The sequence below is a fragment of the Vipera ursinii genome (assembly GCF_947247035.1).
Source record: "Vipera ursinii genome assembly, chromosome: 1".
Classification (NCBI taxonomy): Eukaryota; Metazoa; Chordata; class Lepidosauria; order Squamata; family Viperidae; genus Vipera; species Vipera ursinii.
Genome location: NC_139512.1, coordinates 157641224 through 157657192, shown reverse-complemented (window position 1 = coordinate 157657192; position 15969 = coordinate 157641224). Strand labels below are relative to the sequence as shown.

The following is a 15969-nucleotide window of genomic DNA, read 5'->3' as shown; positions in this document are numbered from 1 at the left end:
CTAGATGATTCTACTCATTACTGCAGTCAGGAGGCAAGTTAACGTTCACATTTTTACTGAATGCAGTATCACTTATGTAACATTCTTACCCTGCATTGTTTCCAACATTTTGTTTTGAACTCTGGTCTGTGACCATAATAAATTCTATCTATCTTCTATGAGAGCATATTTTAAAAACTGTTGGCAGCAATCATGCCAGATCATGCAGATGTTGGCAACAATCATACAAAATTCACTCAGATTTATCAAATCAACCATATCAGTGACAAGAAAGCTTTCTGAATCAACTGAAAACTTCTCAAGGGCAATTTAAAATTCATATGTGGATGTCTTTTTGGCGATTTTCCTAACAACACGCAATAAAAGATAAAATGAATAATTCATTTTTATAATTTTGCAGCTGGATAGGCCATTTCTTTATAATCTTTTATAAAGACAATATAATACCGGTGTTTAATGCTTTTGCCACCTTCCTGATTTCTTGTTATTGGTAGAATAATTACGTTTAATCTTTTTTGTTATCTTTATATTTAACAATATTCTTTTCAAATTATATATTTTGTTTTAATTTTTTTTAATCACAATAAAATGTATGATTTCTTAGTTTTATGCTTTTTTAGTTTTGTTAATTGAATACTTTTAAGAAGCCTTTAAGAAGGTATAAAGACTTTAAGAATGCCTAAAATGTCATGCTGGGTCCTATGGATATTTTATTTGTTGTATACATTTAACACTATGGTAATCTTAAATAATTCACAAGATTCTTTACAAAGCTGATCTTGCAATTTCTTTTGTTCAATTTCCTTTTAATCAATTCATTCATATTTTATACACTTAACTTAGTTCCAGATGCTTGATTATGGGATTTTCTAGACAATATTAGACTAAATTTAGTAAGATTGTTACTACTATATCTATAAAATTCAGCAAAGATAAGTAGTGGTAGTTAATAAAATCTATAAGCTATTTTTTCCAATTTATACCAAAATACTAAGAACAGATAGTATCTTCAGAATTGTACTTGCTATAACATTTGAATCTATTACGTATTCTTCTATCAGAAGAAACGTATACTAAACACGTCCTGCTGGCATTATCCTGTGACAGAGAAGCCAAAGCAATAACACCATTTAATATAAGGAAACAGACTGCAGGTTGTTGTTCTCAGGTTACAACTATTAGTTGAGCAACAATTCAAAGTTACAATGGTGTTGAATGAATGGGAGTTATGACCAGTCCTCAGAGTTCTGACTGGTGCCCAGCTTGTTATTACAAACTATGGTCATGTGATTTGCAACATTCCCTGACTTACCCACAAGCAAAGTCAAGGTAGAAGTGAGCAAGAGGTCGTAAATTGTTCCTGCTGCTTTTTCACCTGCCCTCCATACTGCTTCCCTGCAACAAGCTTCTGTAGTACCCCCTCACTCCATAACGTCTGCCTGCAGCATACTCTGTCTTCTATTCATACAAATCTTATAGGTACCAGTGAAACTTGTAGCTTAAAGGTGTAATTAACTCCTACTCTATGAACATTTTCCATCCCAAGCCCTATACATTATTAACCTGAACACATGATTGTGTTAAGACTGGCTGTGGTTAAATAAATCTAGAGATTACTATAAGCTATTTCTTAATAGTAAAGCAGAGATTTAAAAAATCAAGTAATAATCATTATGTTTCAACCTACAGACTATGGAACATAGCAAACTATACTAATACTCCCTTTTTACTTCTTGCAAAATTTGCTCTAAGAGATCTTTTAAACCTTTCAAACAGGTACTGAGAAGAAAGAAACACTAGTACAGTGGTAGAAATGTAGAAACCTGAGACATTAAAATAGCCCTAAAAATTTGATGGCACAACTCAAAAAGACAAGGAACAATGAACAGAAGGAGAACACCCAATTAGATATCACCACAATCAATAAATACAAAGCAGCGGAAGGCCACAGAAGAAGACATAGTGTTATTATCAAATCTATTTAGTAAGCTACCAAGGCTTCTATCTCTTTTCCAATCTCACCCCATGCCAATAACAATTTTGTCAACTATCAGACTTACTAGCTTTTTCATGAAGTAAAACCAAGCACTAGAGTGTTTTGACATACCACAGCACTCAAAAATAATATTTGATAATAAATATCTGATTATTTTGCCTGTAGAAGTGAAAGAACCTAAAGTAATTATTTAAATTATTCAAGTTTTATTTTATTCAAATGAGTGCTACTCCAAGATGCAACATTAGGAAAATATCAGTAGAGGAATTAGAAACAATAGGAACCTTCTTTAGAAAATTACATTTTTAGCTGAGAATTTAGTACAGTTCAAAACATATTTTGGCTAGAGTCCTTAATGTAAAAGAAGCTGAAAGGCAATCAAATTCTGCTGAATAGAAGGAGGAGGAAGCTACTGGATCATGTCTTGTGACATGCCAAGAATGGGCTATATCTTTTGATATGTGTATTATGTTATTGAAAAATACCCTAACAAAATGTTTTATACTTCATAATACAATTATTCTGAGAAAACATACCTTGAACCAACAGCACCATCACCAGAATCTTGGCTTCCGGCCTCACTTGGTGTGCTCACAGATTTCGAAGATGGAGACATAGGAGGAGGGACTAAATAGTGAAACAGACAGGTATCCGCTGTTACTAGTCGTAGAGGTTGCACAGCTTAGGATGTTTCCAAATTAATTTAACATGGAAGCATTAAAAAAGTGATGGTAAACAAAACAAAACAAAAATAAATAAAATGGATGAAAATGAACAATAGAAAAAAGGGGAAAAGACAATGTTAACATACCATGCTGGACATTCATGCAGTATTTGCCATTTAAATGCATTTTGGGATAATATTAAAAAAAGATGTAATTTACTTAAAATGCAAGGAAAATATATATTCAATTAATATAATTGCAATTAATATGGCAACAACCTTTTCTTAGAAATTAAGTACCGTAATTAAAAATGCAATATATTGTGTAGAATTCCCATAATTTTTGAGGAAAGGTTTTATTAGAATCAGGAAAGAAAGAACCAAGATGATTTTCCTTTCCAAACATTATCTTGAAAAACTGCTACAGAAGAACAATAGAATAGCAGACAAGGCTATTTATTTTATTTTTATTTTGTTAAATTTTTATGTTTCCTTCTTTCCTACAAGGTAATGCTGGACGGCTTACAGGTTCCATGAAAATTACCTCTTTGCAACTTGTTTTAGAAGAGGTTGATGCTGAATCCTAGGGCCTTTTGCAGAAAAGGAGTTGTAAAATGTGCTATTATGTATTGAAAATAATTATTTTCAGCACATTCTGTGTTTTCTAGTTCTCACATTTAATTTTTATTAAAAAATTCCGAAATAGTAACTGTGAGTGGTTAAGGTTTAATGATTTTTTAAATTAATGTAGAGAGTAGGATTGCATGTTTTTATACTGTTTTGATTTTACTGAAAACACAAAATCATTCCTATATTAAATATATTTTCACTATTATTGTGGTTAAATACATTGGATTTGATCTACCGTGTCCTTTTACAAAGTCATACTCACAGTATGCTTCAATAAAGGAAAATGGGGGAGAGGCAATTCCTATTCCCTTTTGCAGTTTTGCACTATGCAGCATTGCTCAATATTCTCAGATAATTAAAATATAAGCACTGGTGGAAGGTGAAATATATTTCAACAGCTTAAATTTACTATAGAACTGAAGAAACGGATAAATGCTTAGCCAAAAATACATACATAATTTCACTACTGTACCTTGTTAATTTGAAAAAAAACAAAAACCTCACAACCTATATTAGACACTAATTCAACTAATTATTTGATTACTTAAGAGTCCCTGTTTAAAACTGGAGTAGGAGTGAGGGTTAGGGTAGTCAGGTTATTCAACCCCGACAAGCCTGAGAGGCTATGAGTGCATACTCTTTCCGGTGCAACAAACTTTCCATCTTTGGTTCTAAACTGGTGGTCCTTCCCAATGCAGAACTGACACATAATTGGGCATCCTCCTGGACTCACACATCCTGCTTAAAGAGTAGACGATATCTGTGGCCAGGATAGCCTTCACTCAACTTCAGCTCATATGTCAATTGCAACCTTTCTTGGATAAAGGACCTCTTCTCACGGGAACTTACATCTTGGTCATATCATATGTGAATTATTGCACTTTACTCTACTTGACTGCCTTTGAAGATAACTTAGCAAGTTGCAACTGGCCCAAAATGCAGTAGTGCAAGCAATTACGGCTATAACCTAGTTTGTCCACATACTCCCTCTGTCACATAAGCTGCATCAATTATCTGATGGAACCTGGGAAATGGACCTTCTCTGTTATGACTCCTGCTCTTTGGAATAGAGTTTTGGATGATCCTGACCCTGCAAGCCTTTAAATGATTTTTGAAAATCTGTATTCCCACCACCACCCCCAAGGCTGAAGTATGTCTATTTGGTGTGCAGTATCTGTTTTGATTAGGGCATGTTTGTTTTTCTCTTATATATAATCCTGTTTATTTTTGTTTTTTTATGTTTTTAATCTGTACAATACTGTCATTGTCAAGTTAGAGGCCTTATAACTCTAAATTATAAAGTTTTTTTTTAACTAGTCACTGCTGCCATCTACTGGCTATTTTATATTAGTAGGAACAATCTCATGCGAAATAAGCTCTTCCATTCCCAGTAATTTTCATGAAATATTTTTAGATTGAAATGCTTAAAATACTTAATAATGTGATTTTTTCCAGTTTCAAAAGCTTTTCTATTGCTCATGGCACTTTGAATGGAAATGTCACATTTGCAAGGAGTCCTTACTTAAGCATGAGAAATATTAAAAAATGTAACCAAGTGGAAATAGACTAGACTAGACTAGAGCTGGAAGGGACCTTGGAGGTCTTCTAGTCCAGCCCCCTGCTCGAGCAGGAGAACCTATGCCATCTGTCTAGCCTCTTCTTAAAAATCTCCAGTGATGGAGCGCCCACGATTTCTGGAGGCAAGCTGTTCTCTTATTTCCCTAATAGTTCCTTTTAGAATTTCAAAACATATTTAAAATGTGTATTAAAAACACAAAATGAAAGTTCTTGCTGAATTAGCACTTAAGGTTTAATTAATAAAACTAATTATTGTTTATTAAATTAAACAGCTAATAGTAATAATTAGTTTAAATGAATATAGGATCTATAAACTAAACTTTTAAATTTTAAATATCCCATTTTGTTATGAAACTGCCTACTATGGAGTTATGATTCTTGTTCCAAGATCCATAAGAGGCCTCTATAGGCAGAACTGCAGTTATTTACTTCAATGTTTTCCATTTCCTGATAGTAAGGATAATGAGAACCCTTTGAACAGATGAGAACCATATGTGGTTAATAGTGTAAATGGTGCTCTTGCACATAAAACTACCTAACTAAAATAATACTGAAAGTAATGACAATATTTCATATAAGGGACCAAAAATATTTGCCCTTGCAGAATTTACAAAGCAATAAGAATTGCCAAACAAACCAATAAAGATGCAGAAAATGAGGCAGTTAATTATGATTAAAAAAATTAAGCATAGTAGTTTCTGGTGCTCTAATGAAGGCTGAGATCTTCCTTTCAATTACAATACCTTAACATATTTGAAAATAAGCCCCAGAGTTCAGAAATTCCAGGGGTAGGTAACATATTATATGTATGCATGAACAAAAGGAACTACAAAAGGACACTTATTATTTCATATGGACCAGGAACGTTATCTTTTGCAGTGAAATTCCCCATGTTTCTAATCTAAAATATAAAAATGTCATTGAATTTGGATCTATAGATCCAAATGCTTTTAAGCATTGAAACCAATGCTTAAAAGAGTTCTCAAATGCTTCTAATGCTAAAATAAAGGAGTTTTGTATTTTGTTTTTTAAAGCTATCATTCTAGATAGCTGTTTCAAAATATATCCTTCAATCATTTTAAGACTCATTTTAAAAGAAATAAATAATTTTGCACCAAAATTAAACTACTCTATTCATTAAGAAATTGTCCCATTCAAATGACTTGAACAAAAACAAGCAGTAGTCACTTGTCTGAGATTGGTGGCTACAGAAATTGAATGATGAATGAATGAAGGTTTCCTGCAATGTTACAATGCCCTCTTGTGGCATAATTCTAACTCCTTGTGCTAATAGGTAGTAACTATCTTCAATAGTTAAATATTTTATTTAAACTAGTTAATATTTTCAGAAATTAAAAAAGAAAATATTAGAGTTAAGAGTTTTAGAATAAACTCAAAAAAAATTCAAATAGAAATGTCAGTTTCACTACAGGGGTCCTACCAGCAGGATTGGAGTCATGGGATGCTTATTTTATTTATTTATTTATTTAATTAGATTTGTATACTGCCCTTTCCCGAAGGACTCAGGGCGGTTTACAGGGTAATTAAAACAAGAAATACAAAAGTTAAAAACGATTAAAAAAAAATTACAACAGTCCCTGAAAAAGTAAAAGCCCCCAATTAAAATTAAAATTAAAATTCTCAGCCTGGGCCAGAGAGCTCGAAGAGCCAGGTCTTCAGGTCCCGGCGGAATGAACGGAGGTCGGGGGCAGTCCTAAGCTCCGCAGGCAGCTGGTTCCACAGGGCAGGCGCACCCACTGAGAAGGCCCTCCCCCTGGGTGTTACCCGCCGGCAACCTTTTACCAGCGGCACCCTGAGAAGGCCCTCCCTGTGGGAGTGCACTGGACGAAGGGAGCTTGATGCTGGCAGCAGGTGTTCCCTCAGATATCCCGGACCCAAGCCATTTAGGGCTTTATCACCAGCACCTTGAATCTCACCCGGAGGGCAACCGGAAGCCAATGCAGCTCGCGGAGTAGAGGTGTTACATGGGAGTATCGGGAAACCCCCATCACAACTCGTGCGTCTGCATTCTGCACCAGCTGGAGCCTCCGAGTGGTCCTCAAGGGCAGCCCCATGTAGAGAGCGTTGCAGTAGTCTAAACGGGAGGTCACGAGCGCATGGGTGACTGTGCGTAGGGCATCTCGGTCCAGGTAGGGTCGCAACTGGCACACCAGGCGAACCTGGGCAAAAGCCCCCCTGGTCACGGCTCCTGTATGGTCTTCAAAATTGAGCCGGGAGTCAAGGAGGACGCCCAAGTTGCGAGCCCTATCAACGGGGGGTAACACCTCACCCCCCATCGTTAAAGATGGAATGGTCTGGTTAACCCGAGATGCCGATATGCACAGCCACTCAGTCTTGGCAGGGTTGAGACGAAGCCTGTTTCTCCCCATCCAGACCTGGACCGCCTCCAGGCAACGGGACATCACAGCAAGGGCATCGCTGGGTTGGTTCGGGGTGGAAAGAAAAAGTTGGGTATCATCAGCGTACTGATGATACCCCACCCCAAAACCGCGAATCTCACCCAGCGGCTTCATGTAGATGTTGAACAGGAGGGGCGAGAGAACCGACCCCTGAGGAACTCCACAAACAAGAGTCCTTGGGGTGGATCTCTGCCCTCCCGTCAACACCGACTGCGAGCGGCCCAAGAGATAGGAGGAGAACCACCGTAAAATGGTGCCTCCCACTTCCAAACCCCTGAGACGCCGCAGTAGGATACCATGGTCGATGGTATCAAAAGCCGCTGAGAGATTTAATAGGACTAGGACAGAGCTTCCACTGGAGGAAATTATATAAGAGTTAATTTAAGTCACTTCCTGCTTTCTGATACAATCTCTTCAAACATTTTTCTGAACTCTGAAGTGGACCTAGTTAAAATCAGCTTCCTCCCAAATTCTAGTAAGAGCGTCTGCCAGATCATATTTCTACTCTATGAACTGATAGGGCCATTCTTTGTTCAATCAATTACTTAGAAAAAGAAGAATGAAAACATTTATTTGGCAACATTTAAATTAGGAGTAGCAATCTTACACCATCCAGATGGAGTAAAAAACATCTGGAAGGTCTAGGCTGCCAATCCTTTTGCTGCATTGATTTTATATTTTAATGGACTAGTCTTAAAAGTTTTAGTTGATGAAATATAGAGAGATGCAAGAATTAGAAATCAGTAGTATTATTCTAATAAGATAATATACTAAATCAGACAGAACAATGTATTCTGAGATGTTTTCTAAGTTAACTGTAGTGATAATGAACACATATCAGGTACATGCATGAGTAAGTAATTCAAGTTTCATGCTAACATTGATGCCACATTTAATTGCATGAAGACATTTCCATGACATTTTGTCCCGCATACTTCTTACCCATGGGAGTATCAGGTGTTAAACCCATGCTCTGAAGCAATGCTTCTGCTTCCCGTCTCTTTTTTTCAAGGTCAGATTCATCTTGTACAGGAAGGGCATCTTTCTTCTGATCAGTCTATTTTATTAAAATGAATATGTCATTTCACATCTTTACTATATAAGAAAAATTTTTTTTGAAACAAAAATATTTGGTGATAATAAATCTGTAATATTTTACTGAAAGTCTTACCTTGGATAACAAGTTTTTTTTAGCAACAATCCTACTTTGAGAAAGACGGTTTCTTTTCTTTTACACTTTATATTTTTTTCTATTTTTTATATTAGGCTGCATTATGATATAGTATTGTTAAAATCCATAGTATAAAGTATTTTAAAAAACGGGAATAGAGAAAAAAGAGGGAGAAAGGACTATATTAGTTCTAGTCATTTTTGGATAGAAAGAACATAAAATTTAGGCTGTGCATTGTTTTTGAAGAAACAGAAATGCAACTGTAGCACCTATCTGCAACGAAGCAGCCACTTTAATGTGATTCATTAAAACAGATATTCCATAGAATGGAAACAAGATATGACTGTTTTAATGACTCACAGAGGTATTACATGTTCCAAAATATCTATTCCAAACTGAATCTGAAACACTGCACATCCTTAGTAGCTATACTGAGGTAAGTAGGTATAAAACTATACTCTATAACAGGAATTCTGGGAGTTGAAGTCCACAAGTCATAAAAGGGCCAAGTTTGAAGACTCCTGCTCTATAATTATAAGCCAAGACAAAAACTTTCAACACTTTATTCCTAAAAATAGAGCTTGGCTTCCAGGTTTCTATAGCAGTAGTAAGAACTAAAGTAGACCTGCAATCAATAATGTACTAATATACTATAAATTAATATTTGTACTTGTAACATACATGGCCAAACAAAAATATATTCCAGGCCATCAAACACAGTTATTCAAAAACTGTTTCACACTACCTTTATGTAGTTCAATGATTATAAGTAGAACAATTATTTCTAGTAAGTTCTCATGGATTTTTAGAATAATTTTGTAAAAAAAAAAGATAATTTTACTATGGAACAAGATTTAGTAACAAATTAATTTCTCCACATTCTAGAAATATTTATTGTCTTTTGCTGTGACATAGCAAATTTTATTATCCTGCTTCTCAGTTAAGAGTTTTCATAGGAATTTAATATCATAATTCTTAACATGCTGTTTTCAAACAATTTGAATTTAAACTTGTTCATAAACATTTCATCCGTTATCACTATTCATAACGATCATCTCTAATTTATTGTGATATAGGTTCTTGTATGCTTTAGCTGATTTTATCAGCTATATACTAACATTAAATATTAGTATACTGAACAGAAAAATAGTGTTAACTTCCAAGACGTTCTAACATTTGTTAAAATGCAAAAAAATTTTTAAAAAAGAGTTGGATGAAAAAGTAAAGACATTCATGTATTTCTAGGATCCTTAAAAATTACTCAATACAGCAGTCAGAGTGGCTCATTTTGGAAGAATACTGCTGGTTAGGAACTATGTACCACTATGCACAACATCACTTTGGAAGTGTCACTAATTGGAGCTATTGTAAGATAAGAAGGATTTTTGTAGAAATGAAAAATTGATAAGATTTCCTTCAATATTGGCCAAATAGAAATAAAAAGGAAAACTTTAGCAAGAAATGCAAACCAATAAAAGATGAAAACCCACCCCTTCTGAGTTTATTGCTAAACATACTAAAATAGCCAATAATTAAATACCTCAGAAGTTTGGCTAAAAATGTGGCTGAAAAGCAGACAATAACAGGTTTAAAAGTTTAAAGAAGTTTGCAGAACTCTTTGCATTTGTTTTTAATAGAGAAGATTTCTTTTTTTTCCAAGAGGAGAATCTTAAGTACTGAATCAAACAACAGTGAGCACAGAAGTAGTTTTGACCCTTCTCAACAATTTAAAAATGAAAAAATACTGGTATCAAATGATATGCACCCAAGAACTCAAGTGTGAAACAAAAGTAGATACCTTCTAAACATAAATGAGCATGAAGCCTTGGTTATATTTAATCAGAAATGTTAATGATACAGATAAGACAATATATATATGGAGCTAGGTAAAGTCTGGGGAGAAAAATGATTCTATGAAATTATTGATGCTATCTGATGTTTCTGAAATATTAAGATTGCTAACTGCATTCAAAATTTGACAGATGCTATTATTAACAAAAATTACTAGGAAGTTTTAGCATGTAAGCAAATTATCCGGTAGGTGTAATTTGAAAAAAGAATTCTTACTTCTTTTTTCTTTCTTTCTTCTTCTTTTCTTTTTTTCTCCTCCCTTATTTGAGCCAAGCGTTGTTTCTTACGTTCTAACTCTGCCTTCAGTTCACTTTTATCAGACATAGTTAGAATCCTGTCAATACATGAATCAAATACAAAATTAAAAATTTTTCTGTACGTATATCTATTAGTTAAAATAAAAGAGGCTTACTACAAAATGTGGCTCCTTGACAATAATGTATGAAATTATTTGCAATATGGAACAAAATTCTAGCACCAAAGCATAAACATATTTATCTCTAGATGAATTTAATAAAAATGCAGAGAAGCTACATAAAAATTAGAAACAGAGAAGCTGGATGACAAAATTAGTGGCATATTAATATTCCACTTTCATTCAAAGAGTTATTTATAATAATGTTCCTGAAATGCCAGCTTGACTTTTATATATAAATTCAGTCTATTCAGTCTGTCATAAATTTATCTTTTCCCTTTAATACATATTGCAAAGAAGCCCTTACTATTAGGCAAATATATTAGAAAACTTCTTTGGTCAACATTTTTAAGCAAATTGACTTAATAAATCATCCTTCCTAAAACTCAAAGTGGACAGTTTCCTTCATATTTTGTGCTTCTCCAGATTTGAAATGCATTTATGGTGACAAAAAGTATATATATAAATATATATATTAAGGAAAACAGCAAAAAGTCTTGTTTTAATATCAGGATAATTTAGAAATACCAGGACAAACAGACAGACAGACAGATAGATAGAGTATTTTGAACACCTTGCCGGCCCAAATACGGCCCAAATCTTTTTGCCTGTCTGTATCAGCCCAAACTCAGGCTATCCACAAGCAGTAGTCGCAACTGCAACAATCATTATTTCCGTAAATTTTTTGGATTTGGGCCGGCAAGGTGTTCAAAATACTGAAGACATATCTTTCCTGCCTCTTCCCACCCCGATGCAGCTGACAAAGGGAGAAAGAGCCTGTGGCTTAGAGGTTAAAACAACTGCCTAATGTGCAATCAGCCCAGGTTCGAATCTCAGAAGGGTGTGGCCGACTGATGAGAACAAATAAGTTTGAAATGGCTATATCAGTCTCCCTTTAATTCTTTGTTAGCAATCCAAAAAATTTACACACACACATATTTATATTTGAATAAACAAACTATGATTCAATCAATACAAGATTTGTCTTTCCCCTCCTTTCTTCTTTCCACAGCACCAGCACAAGCATGCATATTATCTATCCCACTGGCCACCTTAAGTTAGTGTATATTGACCCAGACAGACTTAGTTCATCTTGGCACTATTGCTGTGAAAGGCTGTGTTCCCCACCTCTTTATTCTAACACTGTTGAAGGACAGTCTCAAGGTGTATTGTCTTTGTCCATATTCTCAAGAGGACTGCAGGTGACTGTAGGGCCTTGAGACAGAGCCAACAGAGACAGGATAGGGGCTAGCAGTAACAAAGGCAACTAACTAATTTTAATTTTAATTGGGGTTTTTTACTTTTTTACTTTTTCAGGGACTGTTGTAATCTTTTAAATTGTTTTTAATTTTTGTATTTCTTGTTTTAATTACCCTGTAAACCGCCCTGAGTCCTTCGGGAAAGGGCGGTATACAAATCCAATTTAAAAAAAAAAAACTAGGTAGACAGCACTTTCATTCTGTAGTGGGGCAAACATTCAGAGCCTAATCATACATTAACTATTGACATGCTGTTAAATCAGGGTTCCATCATCATATTGTGGCTGTGAATTACAGAATACATTTGGCATCCGGAGCTGTCTGATTTCTAGTTTCAATCAATCAATCAGAATAGAGCCAGAAGGGATCTTGGAAAGTCTTCTAGTCCAATCCTCTGCTCAAGCAGGAGACCCCTAGTCCAGGGGTAGGCAACCTCGGCTCTTTTATGACTCATGGACTTCAACTCCCAGAATTCCTGAGTCAGCACAGCTGACTCAGGAATTCTGGGAGTTGAAGTCCATGAGTCATAAAAGAGCCGAGGTTGCCTACCCGTCTCTTTAAAAGCCTCCACTGATGGAGCACCTACAACTTCTGAGGGCAAGCTATTCCACCGGTTAATTGTCCTCACTATTAGGAAGTTTCTCCTTAGTTCCAGATTGCTTCTCTCCTTGATTAGTTTCCATCCGTTCTTTCTTGTCCTGCCTTCAGGGGCTTTGGTAAATAAGCTGACATCCCCCCCCCAATCCTCTTTGTGGCAACCCCTCAAATACTGGAATAACCGCTATCAGGTCACCTCCGACCCTTCCTTTTCTCTAGACTAGTTCTGGATCAAGATGTGTGTATGAGGGAGAAACTCGTCCCGAGGGGGGTCGAGGGCTTCTTTCGCTCCTCGACTAAGGCCTGGACGTAGGTTCTCTTTCGACTGTAATTTTTTTTTTTTTTACAGCAGAGAAGAAGAAGAAGAACCCCCTCACGGAAACGGGACCTTGGCGGGTTTCTGTGGTGGCTGAGAGGAGCCGAAGACCGAATTCCCTGAGTCTTCGGAGAAGGGCGGGATATAAATGGAATTAAAATAAATAAATAAATAAAATTCCACGAAGGAGGCGCGGGTAGGAGGCCTCCCCCAGCAGCCTCTTGGGAGAAAAATGACGAGGACGGCTGGAGGAATCGCCTCAAAAGACACCCCCGGGGTCGAGATAAAAGAGAAGGGACGGCTGCCGGGCGTTGCCCGCCAAAAACGCCCGCCCCCTCTCCCTCCCTTCCCCCCCCCGCCCCCCCCCCCCACACAACGGCCGTGGCTCGCGCCCTCCTCACCCTCTAAGGCCCCGCCCCGCCGGGGCTACTTGGGCGATGAGGGACAACTAGAAGCCGCCCAGGGCCGGTGAGGCGCTGATTTTAGGGAGCCGGCACGGCTCACCCCGCCACGGCTAACCTGTCACTGAAGCCCTCCTCCGTTCAGACCGCTGCCGCCTGGTTTCGAGGCGCTCCCTCACAGACGCGGGAAGGGATAAGGGGGAGCGCCGCTGGAGTTTCAAACGAGGGGAAAGCCGCCGTAGGTCTCACGGGAAGGAGAGAGAGAGACAGCTCAGCATCCTCCGGAGGAGCACGCATGCGCGGAAATCACCCGTGCCGACGGAACAGGAGGGCGGTCATTGCTCTGGGTGGCATAGTTATATACAGGAGCGAGGCGCATGCGCCCGTGAGCAAGGCCTGGAGAAATTCGTTGGTATTTGTTTCGGGGGCCTTGCGGGTGACGTTTTAGGTTTCACAGGTGGCCTGGAAGTTGACATGTTCTGCCAAAGAAGCGAAAGGAGGAAAGAAGGTTAGATTTTTTAATTTATTTTTTTACAAAAAGAATGTCTTTGATATTATGGCTCGAACCGGAAAGAGAACTACAATTCCCGGCAGGCGATGCGGCAAGCCTACGCTGTCAATGGGAGCTTTCTTCAGCCTCCGGCCGTAGCCGGTCTACGTAGAGGCCTGCTTGACAGTCTGAATTCAGAGTCCATCTTCTGTCTGTTGCTAGAAATATGTGATATATTTCTCCCAGCACATGTAGATAAGTGCTTCTGGGTGGTTGTTTTTCTCCCCGAAGATTTTTGTCTGTTAAATTGAACTAAGACAGGGGTGAGGCAACCTCGGCTCTTTTATGACTCATGGACTTCAACTCCCAGAATTCCTGAGTCAGCATAGCTGACTCAGGAATTCTGGGAGTTGAAGTCCATGAGTCATAAAAGAGCCGAGGTTGCTTGCCTACCCCTGAACTAAGAGAACCAGTTTGGTGTAGCAGTTAAGGCATCAGGTTAGAAAACAGGAGGCAGTGAATTCTAGTTCTACCTTAGGCAGAAAGCTAGCTGGGTGATCTTGGCTAGCCACTCTCTTTCTCAACACTGGGAAGGAGCCAAAGGGCAAACTATTTCTAAAATACCTTGGCAAGAAAACTCCAAGGACTTGTCCAGGCAGTCTCTAAGAATTGGACACAATTTAATGAAAGGGGAAAAAAATCAATTGATTTCAAATGATGTTATTCCTACTGAAATAAGGTGCTGGATGCTGCTACATACTGCTCAAACATAGTTGGATTTGGTATTAAGATTTGGTCACTACCTGCTAGAGTTGCTGCATCTAGAACCTCCTCATCCTAACATGGTAACATAATAATAATGATAATGATGATAATAATAGAGTTGGAAGGGACCTTGGAAGTCTTCTAGTCCAACCCCCTGCTCAGACAGGAAACCCTATACCATTTCAGATGTCGAAGGAAAAGTCTTCATCATGGTTCAGTCCAAGCCAGCAATAAACAACATGGCGAGTGCTTTAGGAAGAAGGTTGCAGTTTATTGAAGAGGAGAGCCAGACAGGAAGATGGCTCTGGAAGAAAAGAGAGTGAGCACATGTAGGGAGTGGGGGTTTTATACCCTCTGGAGCCTTTTGTTTGGAGTTGTTCCTGTGGCATGAACTTTGACCTGAATCCTAGTGTGACTTTCCGGTATTCTGATGGTGGTGGGTTAATCCTATTATGTCCCAAAAGTCATATCCTGCTTCCCTGGGACTGTGGCTGATGACTCTTAGATTTTGGTGTGAGGGATTGTTGATTCTAGGGATCTTTCTTCATAATCCCAGATTCCAGTCTTTTTGACAAGATTATCACATCTGCAATTCTGCAGACTTGATTTCTATTTGGAACAAAGAGACTTGGGGACGGGGTTGGTTTCTGCTTTTAAAATCCTTTAGGGAAATATATTCTGCCTTTTAAATATTTCCAAAAATATTTCTTTCTCTGGGGGATGGGGCTGACTTCTCACACAGACAAATGGTTGTCCAGCCTCTTAAAAACTTCCAGTGTTGGAGCATTCACGGCTTCTGGAGGCAGGTTGTTCCACTGATTATTGTTCTAAGTGTCAGGAAATTTCTCCTTAGTTCTAAGTTGCTTCTTTCTTTGTTCAGTTCTTGTCCTGCCTTCAGGTGCTTTGGAGAATAGCTTGACTCCCTCTTCTTGGGGCAACCCCTGAGATATTGGAACACTGCTATCATGTTGCCCCTCACCCTTCTCTTCATTAATCTTCATTATCTCTGAGCAAACAATAGAATCATGGATGTGAAATTCTGGGGGACTGTTTGGTGGACCAAAAGAAATATTTCTGTATTCAACTGGGTCTTTATAGAAAAGTGTCAATCATAGCACATAAAAGAAGTAAAGAATCTATTTATAAAAATCAGTCACCTCCATCTGTAAGTAATGTCAGATGCAACGATAAATGGATAGAAGCTAGCATCTCAGTTTATCCTTTGTTTTGTTTTTATTTTTTTAATTACCTATAGCTCTATGGCATATTGCCAACATTCCAAATGTATGCACCAGCCTACCAACGTTACTTATGTTTATATTGTTTTTTAAACTATCAGTACTTTTAACTTTCAAAGCAAAAGAGTATTATGTGAATTCTTCACAACCCTTTAAAAAAAATCCTGCTTTTTGCATA

The 15969-nt window shown here is 37.4% G+C and overlaps 1 protein-coding gene and 1 long non-coding RNA gene across 7 annotated transcripts in view; one reads left to right on the top strand and one right to left on the bottom strand.

Moving 5' to 3' along the window:
* Window positions 1-13593, bottom strand: part of DYNC1I2 (dynein cytoplasmic 1 intermediate chain 2) — a 50173-nt gene extending 36580 nt beyond the window's left edge. For 3 of the 6 annotated variants that reach the window (XR_014490658.1, XR_014490659.1, XM_083348089.1), the window contains exons 1-4: window positions 13417-13593; window positions 10527-10644; window positions 8231-8345; window positions 2533-2677 (exon numbers count right to left, since the gene is read on the bottom strand). Coding sequence is in view for 4 of the 6 variants with exons in the window: in XM_083348089.1 (XP_083204215.1) it covers window positions 2533-2677; window positions 8231-8345; window positions 10527-10634 (368 nt within the window). In the remaining 2 variants the exon portion in view is untranslated. The remainder of the gene's footprint in view (window positions 1-2532; window positions 2678-8230; window positions 8346-10526; window positions 10645-13416) is intronic. The other 3 variants (XM_083348090.1, XM_083348092.1, XM_083348091.1) reach the window with 2 other exon arrangements.
* Window positions 13594-13601: 8 nt separating this feature from the next.
* Window positions 13602-15693, top strand: LOC310631571. Its single transcript, XR_014490665.1, has 2 exons — window positions 13602-13806; window positions 15434-15693. It is a non-coding gene; the product is annotated as an uncharacterized lncRNA (long non-coding RNA).
* Window positions 15694-15969: the final 276 nt, after the last annotated feature.